At 40.6% G+C, this 19,204-nt stretch overlaps 2 protein-coding genes across 8 annotated transcripts; one reads left to right on the forward strand and one right to left on the reverse strand.

Moving 5' to 3' along the window:
• Positions 1-50: 50 nt before the first annotated feature.
• On the reverse strand, positions 51-4,003 carry LOC136433449 (JNK1/MAPK8-associated membrane protein-like). Its single transcript, XM_066425677.1, has 7 exons — positions 3,831-4,003; positions 3,648-3,721; positions 3,270-3,424; positions 2,669-2,869; positions 2,139-2,308; positions 1,667-1,743; positions 51-1,462 (listed from the first exon to the last, which is right to left on the reverse strand). The coding sequence occupies exons 1-7, from the start codon at positions 3,907-3,909 to the stop codon at positions 1,256-1,258; spliced, it is 963 nt and encodes a 320-aa protein (XP_066281774.1). The 5' UTR covers positions 3,910-4,003; the 3' UTR covers positions 51-1,255.
• Positions 4,004-4,105: 102 nt separating this feature from the next.
• LOC136433447 (double zinc ribbon and ankyrin repeat-containing protein 1-like) lies at positions 4,106-19,091 on the forward strand. 7 transcript variants are annotated; one of them, XM_066425668.1, is made up of 25 exons: positions 4,106-4,323; positions 5,880-6,016; positions 6,207-6,354; positions 6,750-6,882; positions 7,365-7,412; positions 7,764-7,869; positions 8,095-8,257; positions 8,473-8,590; positions 8,898-9,011; positions 9,307-9,399; positions 9,658-9,786; positions 10,225-10,263; positions 10,611-10,729; positions 10,993-11,026; positions 11,129-11,164; positions 11,797-12,016; positions 12,263-12,366; positions 12,498-12,572; positions 12,801-12,834; positions 13,029-13,097; positions 13,316-13,401; positions 14,133-14,213; positions 15,701-15,828; positions 16,330-16,404; positions 17,971-19,091. In XM_066425668.1, the coding sequence occupies exons 2-25, from the start codon at positions 5,908-5,910 to the stop codon at positions 18,143-18,145; spliced, it is 2,436 nt and encodes an 811-aa protein (XP_066281765.1). In that variant the 5' UTR covers positions 4,106-4,323; positions 5,880-5,907; the 3' UTR covers positions 18,146-19,091. The 7 variants fall into 7 exon arrangements, with proteins under 7 accessions (XP_066281765.1, XP_066281770.1, XP_066281767.1 ...); XM_066425673.1 differs by having other exon boundaries at positions 11,857-12,016; XM_066425670.1 differs by lacking the exon at positions 11,129-11,164.
• The last annotated feature ends 113 nt before the right edge of the window (positions 19,092-19,204 follow it).

The raw sequence follows: 19,204 nt of genomic DNA on the forward strand, positions 1-19,204 counted from the left end.
TCAAAGGGTCTTTCTTTTACCTAATAGCATTGAGGACCAAGTCAAGTGAGTCACAGGTATACAGCTTTATGTTTTTAAGGCCGACATCTAGCAGAAGTTACTATTATTGCAGCATTCTTTAGCTGCAGTGTAGCAGGACTCAACTGATAACGGGACACTTTTGATCCATGAGAAGGATACAGTCTGCTGATAGATAAATGAATTCCCCTTCTGTCCGACAGATTACCACTACATGGGTAATAACCAGGCCATTTACTAGTATCTGAATCTTATACACCACTTGAGTTGTAAAATAGCATAGCTTAGCTTAAAATGAACAAGTTTTTGATAGGTAGTCTGTTCCATATATCAACAGAAAAAGTCCATTACAAAAAAAATAAACTATTTTTTCGATCGGTTCCAAGGTTTGATATAGTATTTACTGAAAATCTAAAGCCACAATGTACATGCTGATCACATCATCGTATACATACTATTGCACCAAGGATCTATGTATTGGCATCTATTCCTTTTCTTCTTGAACTTTATTCTAAGCATGTGATCTTTCTACATACATCACAGTGTAAATAACTCACATAGACACTACCATGTATACATATCTATAAATATTGCACATTTCTTCTTACAACATGTACTATGTATTGCAGTTATACATTTGTACTGATATCCAACTCTTCTCTTAATAACATTGATAAGACGGCACAAGGAAAACCCCACCAAGAGACCTACATGTAGCTGTCCTCTATGCATGGCCACTTCCAAGGTACTCCAAGACTTTCAGAAAAATATTTACAAGATGGCAATACCTATTTGAGAAATATGTTAGATCTCGGTATCATCTTAAAATAATGAAAGGTACATGTTAACACCAGGTCTGATCAGGAAGACTGTACAAACACATAACTCTACCCATGGTAGGGCTGTTGACTTCATGGATAGGGCTGTTCACTTCATACAGCACTGATCTTGTATACCTTGAGCAGCACAGATATCCTGTTGAGTCTTAAATTTGTTACTCTGGCTATAATACAGTTTGTATTGTTAACAGGACTGTTTAGATGACAACACGACGAAGCAGTCACTGTTTCCATAAACATATATAAGCATGTTCTCCTTTCATAAGGCTAAGCAGTACGAAAGAAGAAGAAACTACATGTACATGCAACTGTTAGCAAAATCTTTCCAATTCCAGATTAGTCCTTCCAAAAACCAGCAGACAACATCTCTGGCATAACCTTTGTTTATGTTGGACTGACTAGTGGCCTCCCTGGAACTTGCTGGGCTCTGTGAACTTGACTGTGAGCAGGTAGAAGATGGCTGGAGTGGGTGTGAGGGACAGGAGGGGGCCGTGGACCAGTGGTTCCTTCAGACCGGTGATGGCAATGATTCCAAAGGCATGGACGATCCAATGTCCACACAGGATCAGGATGTTCCGCTTACTGCTCACAATCTGACGGACATTCTGCAAAAATATAACATGTACATCAAGTACAGTTCAATGTTCAGTGTCCACTCTAAACTACTCATTTAGTGCCATGACATAGAACAAAACATTAGGTAATGTCTGTTCTTTTTTAAAACAATCCTGTCAGATGTTGGGCATGCAATTGCACTTGTGGTATTATTTGTGACAAATAATTACATCAAAGACATTCAACACACTTACCTGGATGTCTCTTTGAGCAAAATAGACTGCATTTGTCAGCACAGAAGCAACAATTACGATGTAAGGGAAGGCATAGTCTGTGATATAGAAAGACAAACGAGAAAAATCATTATACCTTTTTGGACAAGTATTTTAAGCATCATCATCATCATCATCATCGGTCGGCTGCACTTTATTCAATGGTCAGGCTCATTCTGTCTAACCTATTCTCAAGTAATCCTTATTAGTAAAATTCATCAAGGTTAAAAAGAAGTTTTACTGATTAGGCTAAATTCTTTTGATCATACAAAACTTAACATTTGCTGCTGTTGAAGAAGTAGACCAGTCAAGTTGCAATCCTTTTATAGGCTGGTTAGGTTAAGAGTGTCTCTCTAAACCTGACCCAAAATCCAAACCTTTTATTTCACTTTCTGCACAACACTTGATCTTCTAATTTGCAGTACAACAACTAGTATATCTTGAAGAGACTCACAGATGAGTCCAGCCCCTACAGCATGAATCACTACCAGGATGGGGATGAAGTACAGTGCTGCGTAGATGGAGGCCGCGCCCTTATTCTTGCACAGTCGGTTAGACAGCAGGGGGCGGAACAGCAGCATCAGACACAGCGACACAGCATAGTACATGAACACCATGGTGTACCTGTGAGATAGAAATGTACTTGTTCAACAGAAATACTACACACAGAATACACACATTGCTATCATATGTGAGTTAGTACTTCTACCTGGGCATTCCTTTCCTAAATAAGTGGTAAATTGACAATGCAACCAAAATGCCCTATAAATTTGATGGCTTGCAAGTATTCTTGATGTCTTTTGGCTCTCACATAACTTCCAGCCAAGTTCCAGGTGCCTGATTAATCTCCAGTATTGTTTGGATATACTGTTATTCTTGCTATAAATAATTGGGACACGAATGTAGTAACAAAATGATACTACATGTACTTAAAAGTCACAACTGGAAGCTTATTGGGGCTAAAGTTGAATGACCATGACTTACAGTGGATACACAGCCTCCTGTGTGCAGTACAGGGTGGAAGTGTAGCCAGGATGTGGGTTGTACAGCATGGTGTACCAGTCTGACAGGCGCCGTGTGTGGCAGGACCTCACACTCAGGGTACCCACCGGCTCTACCATGACCAGAGTCAGTAGTGCTGATCCCACACATTCAACCAGCGCAGAGATGTAGAACAGGACAATACTACAGGAAAGAAAAAAATAAGTCACATCTGTCAGGGGTGTTAAAGGACAGGCATTGAAATCAGCTGTATCTAACATTCTCTTAACATTCCAAAACTTACATAACAAATTAGTTGGATCCTAATTATGAATAGAGGATGATTTCCCCATGATGTGCTGTTTTAAGACAGATTAAGGAAAAGCATCATGTCATGCAAATACAGGAAAATGTACAAACTATTGTTTGAAAGTTAGGCAAACATTGATGTGGTGTACTGTTTACAGATATGACGCTGTAAGATTGTTGACTTCCTGAGAAGTAATACTGAAATACTGGTAAGGAGATGCTACAGTATGATTGGCTAGCTTCTTGATGGCACTTTATAAAGTTTATTCTCATTGTTCCCTAGAAATAACCTTACTTCTGCCTGTTGGAAAACCAGTCAATGAAGAACCAGTGCAGGACGATGGACGCCAGCACCATGAAGCTGAGGTACAGCCAGTCATAGAAGGATGGGACATCATCGCAGGGCTGGCAGGTGGACGACTCATCACTGATGTACCCACGGGGACAGGCCTGAGGAGGGGGAATGGTCAGGCACATGTATGAATGCAGTGTTGAACTGATGTTACAGTGGTTCTATTCATAATATTATCCTGTCAATAGTGCAAAAATCTTATTGACAGGAACATCCTCATTCCTGTCAATAGTGAGAAAAAAAATTGTTATTTGTTGACATTAACATCTTTTAAGTACTTGGTCTATAATAACAACAACAACAACGAATCCAGGTACTTACCCCGCACTGGGTATATGTTTTGTTCTCAAGCAAAGTTTTGCCACAGTAGATCCCCGGGCATACTTGGGAATCGGCTGGAGAAGAAAAAGAAGGAAGGTTGAAGAACAACCAAATTATGCACAATTTACATATCTTTAACACAAAATCAAGAAATTCAGTCGTTTTTCCACGAGTAATATTTACCTTGTGCATTCCCTACACTGGCAAAGATTGAAACCACCACAAGGCTGCAAACAAAGCAAAGTGTATAACGCGAATTCATATTTATGGACGCATTTTCCACCGATTCCGGAAAAAAAATATTATTGGTGCACCACCATCTTGTATCCCAGCAGCCTTTGTAATGACCTTTCACCCTTATTATCAAAACGGACCGGAAGCTGTTAGACTACTCATGATTGGCGGAGAATTTTTAATGCAGTATGATATCCAATCAGAGGCTGTGTAACAAGTCCTATCCCTGACTCATTAACTGGCGTTACCTGCCGACCGATAAACACTGCTACACAGGTGTGACGTTTCACGGACAAGTGAATGTCACTGTTACCGCTCTGTCCGATCGTTTCTGCTTGAAACAGGTCGTCTGTTGAGTTACAAGGAGCAAATTTAATCAACTGATTTGAGAAACTGGTGGCGATTTAGAGCAGCAGTGCTGTCCAACGCCAGAGTTTCACAGGTGAGTTTCACAGGTTACGTTTTCGTTTGAATCGGATTCCACGCGAGCTAACGTGTTAGCGCTATTGTTAGCTTCTGATCGATTTTCTGTCAGGTATTGTGAAGCCAGCCATGAAACCTCAGCGGAATGTTATATTCACACAAGTTGGATTAGCAATGATTCATTCATCATTGATCTCTGACATTCTATTTCTAAAGTCGGTCAAGCATCTTTGCTGTATTTTTCATTGAATCAAAATGGTTAGAAAAGCATTCAAAAGGCAGTGGCATCAACGTTACTGTACGTCTAATACATGGCAATTATTTCCATCATCAATCTCTTTTAAGTGACAATTTTATACATGAAATACATTTGTCAGGGACTAATGGTGCAATAAAACAATCTCATGCCCTTAACACCAGATCGCCCCAGTTAAATCATGACCACTTGTAATTTTTGTTTGCACTTCCTTTCTATACAGGCCATTATGTTATCCTTATTTAAACACTTAAGTAACTTAACAGATGACCACCCTGAAAGCCTTTCCTCTTCAATTCACGGTTGTTGTTTCTGCAACAAACTTACAGGGGCTACAAAGTTACACATATGCCCCATGTCAGAAGTCGTGGCCAAGGCTCCTGGACTATATCCCGTCTTTGTGTTGTGTCGAATTGGTGATGTTGTGGTATTTGGCTGCAGTCACCACACCCATTCAGGTGTACCCGCCCATGTTAATACTTAATGTTACTGTGTGTCACCAACCAAAACAACACCTGGTGGCTGTACCTGCACATGAGATAGAGTGAACAACTAACTACTCATGAAATATTTAAGCTTATGCGTTAGACTGGGCATTGCAGTGGAATGACTCAATGAGTTTTTGCAAAATAAAATAAAAGAAGACAAAAGGAAACGAGTGAGAAAATTAATGGAGGGGTCAATGACAGGTCATTTATTTATTTACTTACAAGAATGGAATTAATGAAAGTATTTAACCATGACACCAAAGTTCCATGTTGTCTTCCTTTTGATTAAAGAGAAAGAAATGAAAAGACAGGTTCATTTATTTTTCATTTCTGAATTGAATGACTAATTACAAAATATAATGTGTTGGATGCCCTTTCTTTGTATTAGTGAATAGATGTCATGATGAATAAATGTATGTTTATAACATTGTCGATTGTCATACCCTGTTGATTTTGTTACTTGTCTTATATTTAACTGGTTCATCAATACCAAAAATGTATTCTCCTTTAGTTTCCAAAAATCATACTAGTTAATTGTGTAATTTGTTTCATTCTCTATTTAAGTCATTAATTTTTTATTTATTTCTGATTACTAGCATTATCAGAGCTCTTTCTGTCATTTTTCATCTCCATGGCTTGTTATTGCACAATAGACTGTCACATGTAATAATATACCTGTTCATAATTTAAAGATTGGACATAAAATCAATGGCAGATTTTTCTTAAAAAATGAAATAATATATGGGATCAATATGTGTCTCTAGATGTGACTACCTTGTCATAACACAAATAGAAAAAAGTTAATTCACATTTTTCCTTTCTCCTCCACAGAACCAGGTGTGACTGAGGGGTGTTCAACATGACAGCTGGTGCGATCTGTCCCCCCACCATTGTACCACTCCGTCTGCCTGTGCCTGGCAAGACTAAACTATGGATCGACACCAACACCAGAATAGAGCTCAAGTCAGGTACTAGGGCCTTTGGAATATGAAGCATCATAGTATTCATACAGTCTAATCTAAAAGTCTAACAAAGCTGGATAATTTTTGATTGTGTTTTAGATAATTATGGCGTTTTAATGACTTTGTTCATTTTGATACTCTGTTTTTATGTTTATTGACATGAATGTATAAGATGAAATATCTATCTTTGCCACAGATACACCAGACACCACATTCTGGTACACTTATGATGGCACCAGGCCAGACCCCTTCAAACAGCTGGGTGAGAAGACCACGCTGAAGTATCGTGAACCGTTCACACTGCCAGAGGGCAAGGTTACTGTCAAGGCTCTGGCCCTTTCAAGGTCAGTCAATATTTGGTGCTTAGGTATGTTTTTAGCATCAGGGCTTATTCAATACTACTGTACAATGATAAACCCTTGCCTCATTACACAACAGAACAGCAGCATAGCATATTCTAAAGTCCATAATCATGTGGGCTACATAAAACCTGCATTATGAGTAGGTGTACAATAGAAGACCAATGCTTGAAGCTTTGTGAAGGGAAACAAACCCCGTCTTTTATTGGAGCAGAACTGATCAAATAGAAGCAAGTATGCAGAATGGGGTGTGTTGAAGCAAAACAAATCCTTTCCAGCCAGAATGTGTTTAGCAGCTTTAGGGTGAAAAGAGGGCAGTCACTGAATACGTATCAGTGTTTAAGAGTGCGCCTTAGAACAGGTGTGGTATTGTTTTCCAGGGATGGCCGTGAGAGCTCTGTTGTGACCAAGACTTTCCAGGTTGACTACGTGGCTCCTCCACCTCTGCCACGAGATGAAGATGACCAGGAGAACTTCCAAAGAGACATGGATCGGGATTGGAGGAAGAAGCAGGTAGGTCTATTTTTTTAAATTCATGCTGGCTTGTTAGAGCATTTTATATACCTGTACTTGTACATATCACAGTCATTAAGTTCTTGGACAGTGAATAAACACAACACGTCTCCATTCTCATTTCTTCATGCTTGTGGTTAGATATGTTTACAACATATCACTGTACATCATTACTGACACAATAGTTAGGTGTGCAAAGTTGTTTCTGTCAGGATGTGACGTGATTCAAAGAGTATCTATGGTTAGTGCAATAGGTTTGCATTGGTGAACAAATGTGGTATTGAAATAGCAGACTCAGTGTCATTTCCTTGACACATGTACTTTGTATTTGCATTTTTCTAGTAACAGATTAATACCTATTTGCTCTTATTCCACTTCTTAGCATACTTCATTTTTGATATACAATAATGCACTTTGCTGGACTTTCCTAGTATTTCAAGCACTTTATTCTTTGTTGTCCTCTGCTCATTACACAATGATAGGGGGCCTCAAAAAAGGCAGCTGAGAGGTCCAAGGACAGACTGAGTAAGGTACATGTGCACATCTCTCCATTCTTTATCCTCTTCATACTCTCAGGCTTCAGTTGCATGCACTGTAGCAGCTCTCCAGTTTTTTCTACCACAGCAAAACTGGTACAAGGTCTTGGTACGACATCTATAATAAAGTGGATAAAGTAAAACACGACCAATCGTAGAATAAAGTGGTGAAGCTGATTGCATAAAGAAGTACATGTCAGTGTGCAATAGCAAGTGCATGTCCTGGTCCCTGTTGCATGTGCTCAGTGTAAAGGGAATGAATGCTGGCTACACAATAAGATGGGGTAGAATATTACATGTCCTGTAGATGACGTGCTGACTGTTTCTCTTGTTCTTGTGCACCAGGAGACAGCCAGGAAGGAGTCCCACAACCTGATTGGTAAGATCTTAAAGAAGACTCTACAGGAAGGAGGAGATCCTTCCGCACACATGGGGGATCTCAGGATTGAAGGTAAGGCACAGGCTTGGAGAAATGTAAGTCATTCTGTGACAAGTGTGGTAAAAATATATGATAATTTTGCTGCTTATACAAATATCCTGTAAATATATTGGAAATTTTCCATCAGTCTGGCTGGTGTAGAAAAACTGTAGTTGATTTCCTTGTCACAAAATTAATGCATATCACTTCTGAGACTGTTCGCCTAACCCTGCTATGTTCTTCTCATTGTGTTTGTAGACTTGACACTAGATGGCTCAGAGTACAGGAGGCCACAGACCAAGGCACGGTTCCTTCACAGCAGGATGGGACCAACTGTGGACCCTGGCAAGGTGGGCTGGGGAGATTATCCTGAGAACCTGTCCCATGCCAAGAGATTACAGAGAGAAACTGACTTCCTCAGGTACCCGTCTTAACATGCAATTCCGTTCTCATCCTTTTCCGGTCGCAACAGTTGTGTCATTGTATGAGGTTTAGACTGTTGACATTTTTATGTGATTGTCCGATGTGTGATTTTTTTTGTTCCTATCTTCATCATTGCTGAAATGTTTTGATACCAGTAGTTTAGGTTGAGTCAGCAAAATGCCCTCTGACAAGTTACAATGTTTTTCTTCTCAGTTGCATCTACTGCATGGCACCGAGGCCCTCTGACCCTTATGCCCGGTACTGCAATGATTGTGGTTCCCCAGTCCCACCTGTTCCTGGGTCCAGACTGCCCCCACCGGAGGGTGGGCAGGTGAGACTGATGTTTTTATAACAGCTACAGTACATGTATACAACTAAAGTGACTTAATTCATATTCAAAACCAAAAATATGTTACTATTGATAATTTAAATCAGCAAAGATTTAGTGCATTGGAACATATGCCAAGCAAAGTAACCACTAAAGTAGGTGCAATGGAGCACATTTCTTGTTGTCCTTGATAGTTCATATGTCCTGAATTATGCTTGAATAACTACAGGATGTCAATAGTATCTTGGTATCTTGGGCCATAGCATCTCTCCCTATCATGTGTACTGACATTGTGTTTGTCCCTGTTCAGATGGGGATGTGTGTATACTGTAAGTCTATGGTACCACTGAACACACCCACTTGTCTGGTATGTGAGGCTCCCATCCCACCCCAGCTCCAGCCACAGGCCAGTGTTGTTCTGGCGGTAAGTACAATGTGATCCTTACAATGCATGGAGAAGTACAAAAGTCTATAGTTCTGTTGTCTCTGTGCCAAATAAGTCTTTCAATTGATGTACATGTTTGTCTTTGTAATATGAAAAGCTTCAAACAGGTGAACAAAATTTAACTCAATTTTGGCTGGTTGATGAATTGCATATAAATGTTAGTCAACAGGATACTAGTAGCTAGAGCAAAAGTTAACAGACAGAGCAGCAGAGACTTACATGTAGTCCTATAGATATTGAAGACCCTGACCCATTGTGTGTGTTGTGTCCCCAGGGTAAGCGTGTGTGCCCTGCCTGTAGTACAGCTAACCCTGCTGACCTGGACAGGTGTGTGATGTGTGAGACCAGGCTTCCTCCTATGGGAAAGGTGAGGGTTGGCTTTAATGTGAATGCAAACTACATGTAGTTTCTTTTGTTGTCTTTCAAACTCTTTGAAATAAGGTATGGTAGAAGAGCATAAAGAGTGATTTATGTATGATGGTACACAAGAAGTGCAAAGAAATTGTGGTCCTTTGTATTACTGGTAGTCAAAATGGTATACCATATTTTCTTTTCTTTGGTTTTGCTCATAGACTATACATACATGTGGTAGCTGAGAACCAGCTAACTCCCTGTCTCTTTCCAGCCAATAGCACATGGAGGGATGCACCCCGTGGCCCCCAAGCCTGACCCCCATGGGCGGCTCATGACCTGCTCCAAGTGTGGGCGTGTCAACAATCCTGACGCCCGCTTCTGTGACTGGTGTGGTACCAAGGTGGGTGCTTCTTACCATCATCTCTTACTTGAAAGTATCCTTACCATAACTACATTTTTATTTTTACAGATTTAACTTCAGACATTTCTCAATCTTCGACTTTGAAAGAATTTAGAACTAGGCTTGTGACATGTAGAACATTGACTACTGGCGCTTACTCTTATTTGAGTGCAGCAGTAAGGAAAAGCCCCACTGTGATAGATCAATCGGTCCTTTACAGGCAGACCGATGTTGTGAACAAAGTTTATGCATCTGCTTAGTTTTTTCTTCACTGTCATGGTCCTCCTGTAGGTTTTGTAATAGATCACCTGTATGTAGTTCCACTGATCCTCCTCCTCTGTAGCAGGATGCCCCAGGTGCATGTACATGTGTATCTATTGCTTGACTGATTTCCCACTGCTAGCTGCTATGACTGTACTGCTGTTTGCACTTCTCCAGGCTTCTGACTCTGCTGTTTTTGGGCGCTGGTGTTGTGGGGTAGGGCACTCCTGCTTCTCTCACTTCTTCTTACCAGTATATTGCTTTTAAGCTTGTACCAAAGAACGCATGTAGTTATTCCTTGTCAGCCTTGCATTTATATAGCTAAACAAATTCTCTGTAGACCATAAGAAATGCTCTTCAACCCAGAGATTTCAGCAAGGGTTTAGCTGGAAGGAGCACTTGTCTTGGTCAACAGAAAATGTACCTTTTAGAACATGCAGAAATTATGACTCCAGATTTACATGAACAAAGTCAAATACTGAAGAGTGTAGCTTTGATCAGGTTCTGCCTCGTGTATTGCTAATTGTGACATGAAGACTGATATAGTTTGATTTCCCCTCCAGCCCTCCCCACCTGTCATGCATGTCACCTGTGGGAAGTGTAAGTCCAGTAACCAGGCGTACGCTCGCTACTGCCTCTCCTGTGGAACACTGCTGGAACCTCCATTCAGAAATGACCCCAGGTAAAGTTGTATATCTAATCTATCAATGCTGCTTTTTGTAACATTTAGACCTTAGGCTTAAAAGTCTGTTCAAATGATAATTGCCCTGAGCAACTTGCATATCACCAAATACAATATTGCAAACAGGATGAGATACATGTATCTGTTAGTGTTAGTTCCATTTTGATCTTGAATATGTAAATATGTAACACCAGACTTCAAAGTTGTGATTGTGTAGTTTTTCCCTGTTTTCAAATTGTTCTTCTCCTGCCTCTTCCCACCAGGAACACAGCCAGGATGGTTCCCGGATCACAATTTGTAAGTATACAATGGTAGTACATGTAGTTTCTTTATATAAAATAGGTTAATCCTTTATATCTAAGTTAATTCTCATCACCACTTTGTGTTCCTGGCCACAAGGATTCCTCTGAAGATAAGTTCATCTCGATTCCCTTGGTGAGTATGGGCCTACATGTCTTGCTGCTTTGGTGACTCCCTATTTGCCAGCTGTTGTAGCAATCGCTTCCTGCACACCAGTAGTTAGGCCTGTGTCAGGGGTGCTGTAGGGATATTCTATATCACAGGAGACGTCTTGAATGAGAGATATTGATAGTAGATTAGCCACATACAAGTCTGAGAAAAATGGCCCATAATTATATTTGCATGTACCTGGTGATTTTGGCCCTTCAGTGTAAAAAGTCACATTTGTCAGTGACCTGGGGATATACATTTCTTACCAATCCAAGACATGAGTTTTGCACGTTGGTGAATGTTTTGCACCGGAGAGACCAGGCGCTATATCATGCACTTGTAGCCACAATTTGCAACGGCAACCCACTCTGCGCCTTGGTGAATTTTATACACACTTTATTTTGCACATTTTTAATGACACCTGCCTGTCATATTGCACCTGTATTTGCACTAGCATAAAGTAATGCATCACTCTTTTGCACTTGGTGAATTGCACTTGCATGCTGTATTGCACCTAATGCATCCCTATTTGCACTTGGTGAATTGCACTTGCATAAAGTAATGCATCACTCTTTTGCACTTGGTGAATTGCACTTGCATGCTATATTGCACCCAAGCTGGATAGGTCGGTGTCGGGCTCATGGGTACCAATCAGCCTGCCTGTGTCGCCACCCAAGGCCCCGCCCTCCTCCACGGTAGCAACGCAGACCGTGGGGCTGTTCTACCCGTCGTTCCGGGAGATGCAGCAGCGAGAGATGCGGGAGGCGGAGGAGCGAGAGAAGGTGGAGAAGATGAGCGACAAGCGGCCGCCCGTCAGCGCTGTCAGTCCAGGGAAAGGTGGGCTGTCAACTTACCACATAAAGAACAAAAGCGATCTGCACACTCTGAACCAGATTCTTTGATCTTCTTGCTCAGAAGGATAAAAACACACATCCTTTTCAGGATCTTCAAGCATGTTTGAAGTAGTTTTATAATTTGTTAGCATCATCAGTTATCTTACCTACCGAAGAATTAGTCAGAATTGAAATGTTTTGTAATAGAAATGAGTGAATGAAATGTTTTGTTCTCTTTACATGGTTGCAGGTTACTGGAGGAAGCAGATTGACCACATCTGTGGACATCTCCGGGCGTATGCACAGAACACTACAGAGTTCAGAGCTAACGTAGGAGAACCCAGGATGGGCAAGGTTAGATATGTTTTATTGTACATCAAGTCATGGGAGTAGAATGTTTTAGTTTAAGTTTAAATATTATGTGACAGCAGGAAGAATCTGTTTCTCCTTCACCTAACGTGAATGATCCTTGTGTCTCCTTACAGTTGGTGTCAGCAACAGTACATGAGGATGGCTATGAATTGGCGCTGGCCATGACCTTTGCCCTCAGGGGAAACAAGGTACATCATCATAATTTTGTTTGTAATGTTATAGTCTTTAGTAAGCTAGACTAAGTTTAGACTAGACTGGACTAGACTTGACTAGACTAGACTAGACTAGACCAAATCAAATTTGTCTCCCAGTATATTTTGTACAGTTTATACGTTGGGGTTACAATAATATTACATTTAACTCTTTGGCATAAAGCTCAATATGAAAATGCTTTGGAACTTTCTGTGTTGTTTCAGGATGTCCTGACAGGGAAACCAATGAGAGTCAGAGGTAAGGTTCTCATTTTCAAATCATTTCTTTTTTAAGCCATGACTTAGCTATGTAAATGTATGTTTACCAGTATTTCTTAGTTGTTCAATTTCAGTCTTACTCTACTGCACTATTTCATCAGTTTTCATTTATCAAATGTGATGTCCTAAGTGCATGCACATGTTTTAACTCAACTTTCCCTGGCTTGTCCCCAGGTGATGAGTTCCTGAGTAACCTGACAGAAGGCAGGAGGAGGAGTTTCCACGGCAGCTCATCTAGTCTGGGTAAGTCTGGATCTCATCAACTCAAACTCTTTTTCATTTGTACATGTATATATCAAATAATTTTTCTTTTGTAAACTTTGATAAAGAATGCCTTGTTGCACGATCATTGGTTTGTACAATCAGATCTATGTATGTTATTTCATTGGTTACCATGTGATATCCAGAGGGTTTAGTTCTTACTAACAGAATTATAATCAACATTGGCATTTTCACTTTAGCAAGTGACTCAAGTGAGAAGAAGAAGAAGAAAGGGACCAAGAAGGCCAAGAAGAAGAAACAGCCCAGTAAGGAGGATAAGCTACATGTAAGTTGCCTTAATTGTTATCATCATCCTGCACACACACACCTTTATTCTCAATTTTTGAAATACAACAATAGTTGTAAAGATTTGATTCTGTGTGTGAAAGTCAAATGAGAGGGCTTAGTGAGGTATGACATGCCCTGTAACCTGTCTGTGTGTTGGTACATGTATAACTATAAGGTTATTCATGTATTTTCAAGATTAAGATCAACAGAAGGGGCTTCATGACTGAGGCTAATCCAACAAAAGCTAACATGGTACTAAATCAAATGTCCCATTCCTGTAAACATGCTGCTGTACAGGACTGGATGGAGGTGGGAGCTGATGTTTTGTTTCAGCACCTATGAACATGTATACTGCCTTCCATTTTCCAATTTCTGATACACGTAGTCAGTCTACTCACACCGTCACCCTCGCTACTTGCTAAGTCCCTTTGATTGTACAAATACAGTATGTATACAGGCCTTTCATTTGACGTCATCTGCGCCATGTTGGACTACAATGTACCTCTGTAGACCACACAAAGATGCTATTGGGTAATCCAATCATCCACCAACATGGTTGCCGAAGGATTCAAATTATGATTATCATGACGTCAATGAAAGGCCTGTATACTACTGTACACCGGATATATACAGATAGATGGGGATTAACCTTGTTGTGAGAGAAATAGCAGCAGGGTTGCTTATCTCTGTTCATAGTGAGTGATGACATGTGATATGTGCATGTTCCAGCCTGAGGACAGACTCCTGCTGCAGGAGGTGGGGTCTAAGGGAGAAGGCAATGCTGAGGAGGTGCAGAAGCTACTGGATGAGGTGAGTAGAACATCTCCTAACCCTAGTCAACATGGAACAATGATGAATTGCACACAAATAGCTGTTTGCCTTTTATGTGAATGAACCTAAATGCACAAAAATCTGATCAGTCGGTATTTGTAAGTTTTGCATATTTGCTGTCCTTTTGACTACTGTACTTGACTGTCCAGAACTGACCTATGGCCATATATTTGTATAAGAGCAAGTGCAATGCCACTGGTAAAAGGAAATGATGGTGCACAGTCACTGCATAACCAGTTTTGCAACAACAGCTCTTCAATGTCAACATCAACCCTTTCAGACGGCCTTTGTGAATAATTGCTAGCAGCAGGATATATTTTGCAAAGGTTAATTTCTAAACTGCCCCCACTTTCCTGATGATGTGTAACGTTGGGTAACCTAAATTCGGGATTTTTCCGATAATGGTTGACTGAAATCAATCTAGCAGAACAATAAACCATCCTTTTTTTCTATTATTCTGTCAGTATCATGTACTATCTTTGCACTAATCATATATATGGTAGATTTTGTCTCTAGTCGTGCTGAGACCATAATATTTCAACTTGAAACTACCGTCCGCCGCAAGCACAATTACGGTGCTGTCGGACAGGGGGGCACATTAATTCGGGAGAGAAGATTCGTCTTGAATATCTTACCGCTAATCACATTTTATACAGCAGCTATTCGTTCCATCCTTGGCTTGAGGAGAGTGCTATGGATAAAGACGTGTCCAAGTAAAAAAATACACGAAAAAACGGCCGTACTGTACACATCAGGCTTTCGGTAACATCCCGTTTGTTGAGTCGGTAGAACGTCACTCAAAGTCGATCCCCACCGTCATGGCAACGTGTACATTATTCATGGGAAGTTAGCTGGGTGCCGTAGCAATGGTTATACTACTATGTCCATGTGTTCCTTGTTGTGTTAGGAGAAAACTTTGAGGAAAATATCGTCTTTAGTCCACTATCACACGCAACATTTAGACAAAAAAGTATTCCTCACAAACCTTTGTCGTCTGCTTGACGACAGGATTCTGGGTAATAGTATGGCGGCGGGAAAATACACGTGCCGTAGGTTGTAGCAACAAAGAGGAGTTTTGACGATTGATCACACTTAGCATCCAGTTACGTATACAGGTTAGCAAAAGAGATTGTAATAAGTTGTCTTGTAAATAATTGTGTTTAGCAGGCAGGAGATGTGACATTTGCCTTATAAACCAGCGAACAACCGTGCAGTGTGGTTCTCCCACGAAGCCCCCAGACTCTGTCAATAAGGGACGGAGAGTTTTTGACGTCGCCAACTTCTAATGCATGGTTATCAAAGCTTTTCAGACAGTGTTCTGAATACGTTAGTCTGTCAAGTTTGCATTTCTAGCGGTATTGCTGATGTTGCATCTAGCAAATATCCCTAAATACCCCGTTTTCGAAAAATCCCGACTTTAAGTACCCCACGAATTTAGGTTACCCAACGTTATCTCTCTGCACCAGGGAGCTGACCCTAACCTGGTGGACAATGATGACCGCCCTGTGCTGACAGTTGCGGTGATGAACAATCGTCATGAGTCCATCCCTGTCCTGGTGCAGGCCGGGGCTGAGGTGGATAAGCGCTCAGGACCGTGAGTTATCTTCTTACACTGATCAACTGTCTTAGATCTACAACCTTTCTGTCCATTTATGTTACACATTGTGCTCAGAATTCAGCCCATCATTGAGTTTTGCACTGATCTGGACAATACACATGTACTTACAAGTCTTACTCATTATATTGAGTACATGGGTAAGGAATACAAGCCTGAGTGAACAGGCAAACAATTTATCTTTTAATCACTAGGAAAATGATTTTCTGGAAAGGTGTGCCAAAAGTCAGTTGTTTTCCCCATGATCACAAATAACCAGAGCATGCATCTTTGTTGCAACATAAAACAGATATGTCAAATATGACTTTGTTGCCAGATGAAATGGTTTACTTATTTCGATAAGAATTGTTTAGCATGTTGCAATGGATTTGTCACATCATTTTTAAAATTGATTGATCATTGTTTATTTAGTAGTTAAGTTTTGTATGTGACACAAAGAGACTAGATAATGACAGCACATTCTCTTTTTACCATCTGCAGGAAGAATAACACGGCTCTGCATGAAGCAGTTAACCTGGGCCCAGCTGGCAAGAGAGCAGTCCAGGCTCTGTTAGGGTGAGTTGTATCAGTGTTCTAGCCAGCCTGAAATTTTTACCCGTCATTTCAAATATGCCGGAGGGAAGAACAAATCGAGCGCCGAAGGCCTAGGTTCCTAGGGGGGTCCGGGGGTATTCTCCCCCGGAAAATTTTGAAATCTAGACCTTCTGAAACGCTATTTCCTGCATTTTTATGGGGAAATTTCCTAGTAGAATAAGCTTAGTTTAATCAAGGACATTATTTTACACAAGGGTTTCAGGCTTAATTTTTTTGGGAGGCGTGCCGTCATCGCGGTAAGATCGAATTTTCACACACAAGCTACACTTCTATGTTTATATGTTGTATACAATCGGCAAAGAAAATAAAATTTAGCACAACAAAACTTAATTACGTATCTGCGTCCTACAAAAAATACACACAAAATGATTCGGCAAAAATAAAATACAATTTTTCAACACTTGTCCCGAATGCTCCCTGTAATTATTGAACATAAGGAGGAATTTGACACCCCACTTTGAGAGAGAACGCCATAATTTCGGCCTAAAGACGTCCATTTTCTTTCTCCAATGTTTTCCACGGTTAATTTCTCCGGTAACTGCTCTGAATGTGTTCAAAAGTTGTCGATTCAAGCCTTCCAACAGCCGCAGTTCGTCGCGCGATCTTTGCCATCCCCGCCATTCCCCTAACATCTCGAAGATTCACGCTTAGCTGAAATCTCTCGAGTAGCGAGACTCGCATGTCATTGGTCGGTTTTTCTTGACGCGACGGGGACGTGCGCTGTGATTGGCGAATAAAATATCTGATCCTGTTTACTATTTCTTGCGGGAAGAAAGCGCATGTAATTTAGCCGCCGCGGCTGGATGTTTACACAGACTATAGAAAGCCTGATAGCTATAGGAATAGTTCTGAATTTTAAGGCTTCTTTGATGATGACAATAACTGACGGTGAACGGAGAGGGATAAAACAGAAATAAACGTCAGCCCGATGCGACCGGCCAAAACTGTAGTGGGGAGGGCGCCCGCCGCGCATGACGCCGAGATTTTGGTGGCCACCAAATATTACTAGCAACCACCACGGCGCTCTCTGTGTGTTGCTGGGGTTGTCGCCGGCGGGCATTAGAAATGATCTAGATCGCCCTCGTCGCGAACTTCCGCTGATCCTCTGGAGTTTTTTCAAAATTCTAAACTCTGTCTAAATATCTTTACACACCGAGTTTTGGCCATTAAAAATGACGGGTTGGGCAAAAATTTTGTCCGTCATGAGCGACAAAAACCCGTCAAATGACAGGAGGACGGGCGCTGGCGAGAACACTGAGTTGTATGATACCGTGGTTTCCTATGGTCTAGAAGTACAAGAGCTATTACATACTAACTATGGGTAATCAGCTTTTGTATACTTAAAGAATGGTTAAATGAATTTCTAATGTTTCACAGCATAAAAGGAGTTTGAAGCTTGTGACTGTTAAGTTACCTTTGCAAAATCCCACTTCATAGCCTGGTTTATCTTCTCAAAATCAAGAACATGTTTGTTGACTAAAACCCTTTCCTGTTGGTATGTTGCTGAATGTTACTGTTGCTCTTCAGGTGCAACGCTAACTCCAAGAGGAAGAATGACAAGGGTGAGACACCGTATGACCTGGCTGTGAAGATGGGCGATGAGAACATCCTGAAGAGTTTCGCCTCCTCCATGGGGCAGGACCTGCTGGCCAAGATGACCAAACCTGGCAAGGCAGCTGATGTAGAGGTCGATGTCTTCTAGTCTGGAACTGTCCTTTATCATGGATGGATGTTCAACTATACTGGTTTGAATAATGTATGAAATACCAGGTAGTTCAGGAAAGCCAAAGATGGCGTAAGTGGTCTCCTGTACTATAGATGTGTTCTACAAAGATTATCTTTTGTGCAGCCAATTGGTAACGGTAGTTGCTTTTTTTTGGAAGGGAATAAGCGAAAGATGTGGAATGAATTTTAGCATGTTTAGGTATTAAAGCAATGCAAGTTTGTACATAGTAATTAATGGCTATCATGCCTCAGGGTAATATTTTCTTTGAACTGTGGGAAAATAAATATTTGCAATGCTCTTCATCTTGGAAAAGCCAAATGAAATAGCAGTCAATTTATTGTATTTGAAGCAGAGAAGAGTACTGTTTATAAGGATCTTGAAGTTATACACATAACTAAAGACTTTGATAGTTGTAGGCTTAAGAGGTTGTGAGGGACCATTCTGCAATATCTACACATTCTGCTAGTGGATATAATGGTAAAGATAGAGCTTAATTATGTTCAGCTGGGTTTATTGGGTAAGAAAGGGAGGCATTCTTTATCTTGTTTGTATATACTGTATGGCAAACACTGACTAGTTCAATTTGAAGACGATGTTTATATCAAGTCGAAAAAAATATTTCAATTATCAGAAAAAACTTGATTGCACAGCAAGCTTTGTATTTTTTTTGTCCACATAGTCAGCAATTTATCAGCCCTCCGTTGGATCCAACTGGTTTTGTCAATATGACATCATGTACATGTAATGAACAGTCACATGTGGTGTTATGGTTGACAGGATGAGCTGTATTTGTAGCACAATAATTAATGGACAGGCTATTTTAGGTACAGGTCTATGGAGTTAGGACTATTGTTGTCCTGGATGTTACATTCATGATTGATGATGGCAGCTAAATACATCACTCTGTTATATGGGTTACTTATCCCCATGACCAAGATGTGTTTTTTCTTCAATGTATAGCCTTGTACATCATGAAATTGTTTCTTGAAGTCCCTTCCCAAGAAAACAGCTATTTTATAATAATCTTAATGGACT

This window comes from Branchiostoma lanceolatum, chromosome 4 (assembly GCF_035083965.1).
Source record: "Branchiostoma lanceolatum isolate klBraLanc5 chromosome 4, klBraLanc5.hap2, whole genome shotgun sequence".
Classification (NCBI taxonomy): domain Eukaryota; kingdom Metazoa; phylum Chordata; class Leptocardii; order Amphioxiformes; family Branchiostomatidae; genus Branchiostoma; species Branchiostoma lanceolatum.

Excerpts from the sequence above, each read along its gene's own strand:
- LOC136433449 (XM_066425677.1), bottom strand. The coding sequence starts at position 3,909 with ATGAATTCGCGTTATACACTTTGCTTTGTTTGCAGCCTTGTGGTGGTT. Across the intron at positions 1,744-2,138 it reads TGTAGGGGCTGGACTCATCT|ACTATGCCTTCCCTTACATC; the intron begins GTGAGTCTCTTC and ends TCTATATCACAG. Across the intron at positions 1,463-1,666 it reads TTGCTCAAAGAGACATCCAG|AATGTCCGTCAGATTGTGAG; the intron begins GTAAGTGTGTTG and ends ATATTTTTGCAG.
- LOC136433447 (XM_066425668.1), top strand. The coding sequence starts at position 5,908 with ATGACAGCTGGTGCGATCTGTCCCCCCACCATTGTACCACTCCGTCTG. Across the intron at positions 12,017-12,262 it reads CGCTGTCAGTCCAGGGAAAG|GTTACTGGAGGAAGCAGATT; the intron begins GTGGGCTGTCAA and ends ACATGGTTGCAG. Across the intron at positions 12,573-12,800 it reads TTGCCCTCAGGGGAAACAAG|GATGTCCTGACAGGGAAACC; the intron begins GTACATCATCAT and ends GTGTTGTTTCAG.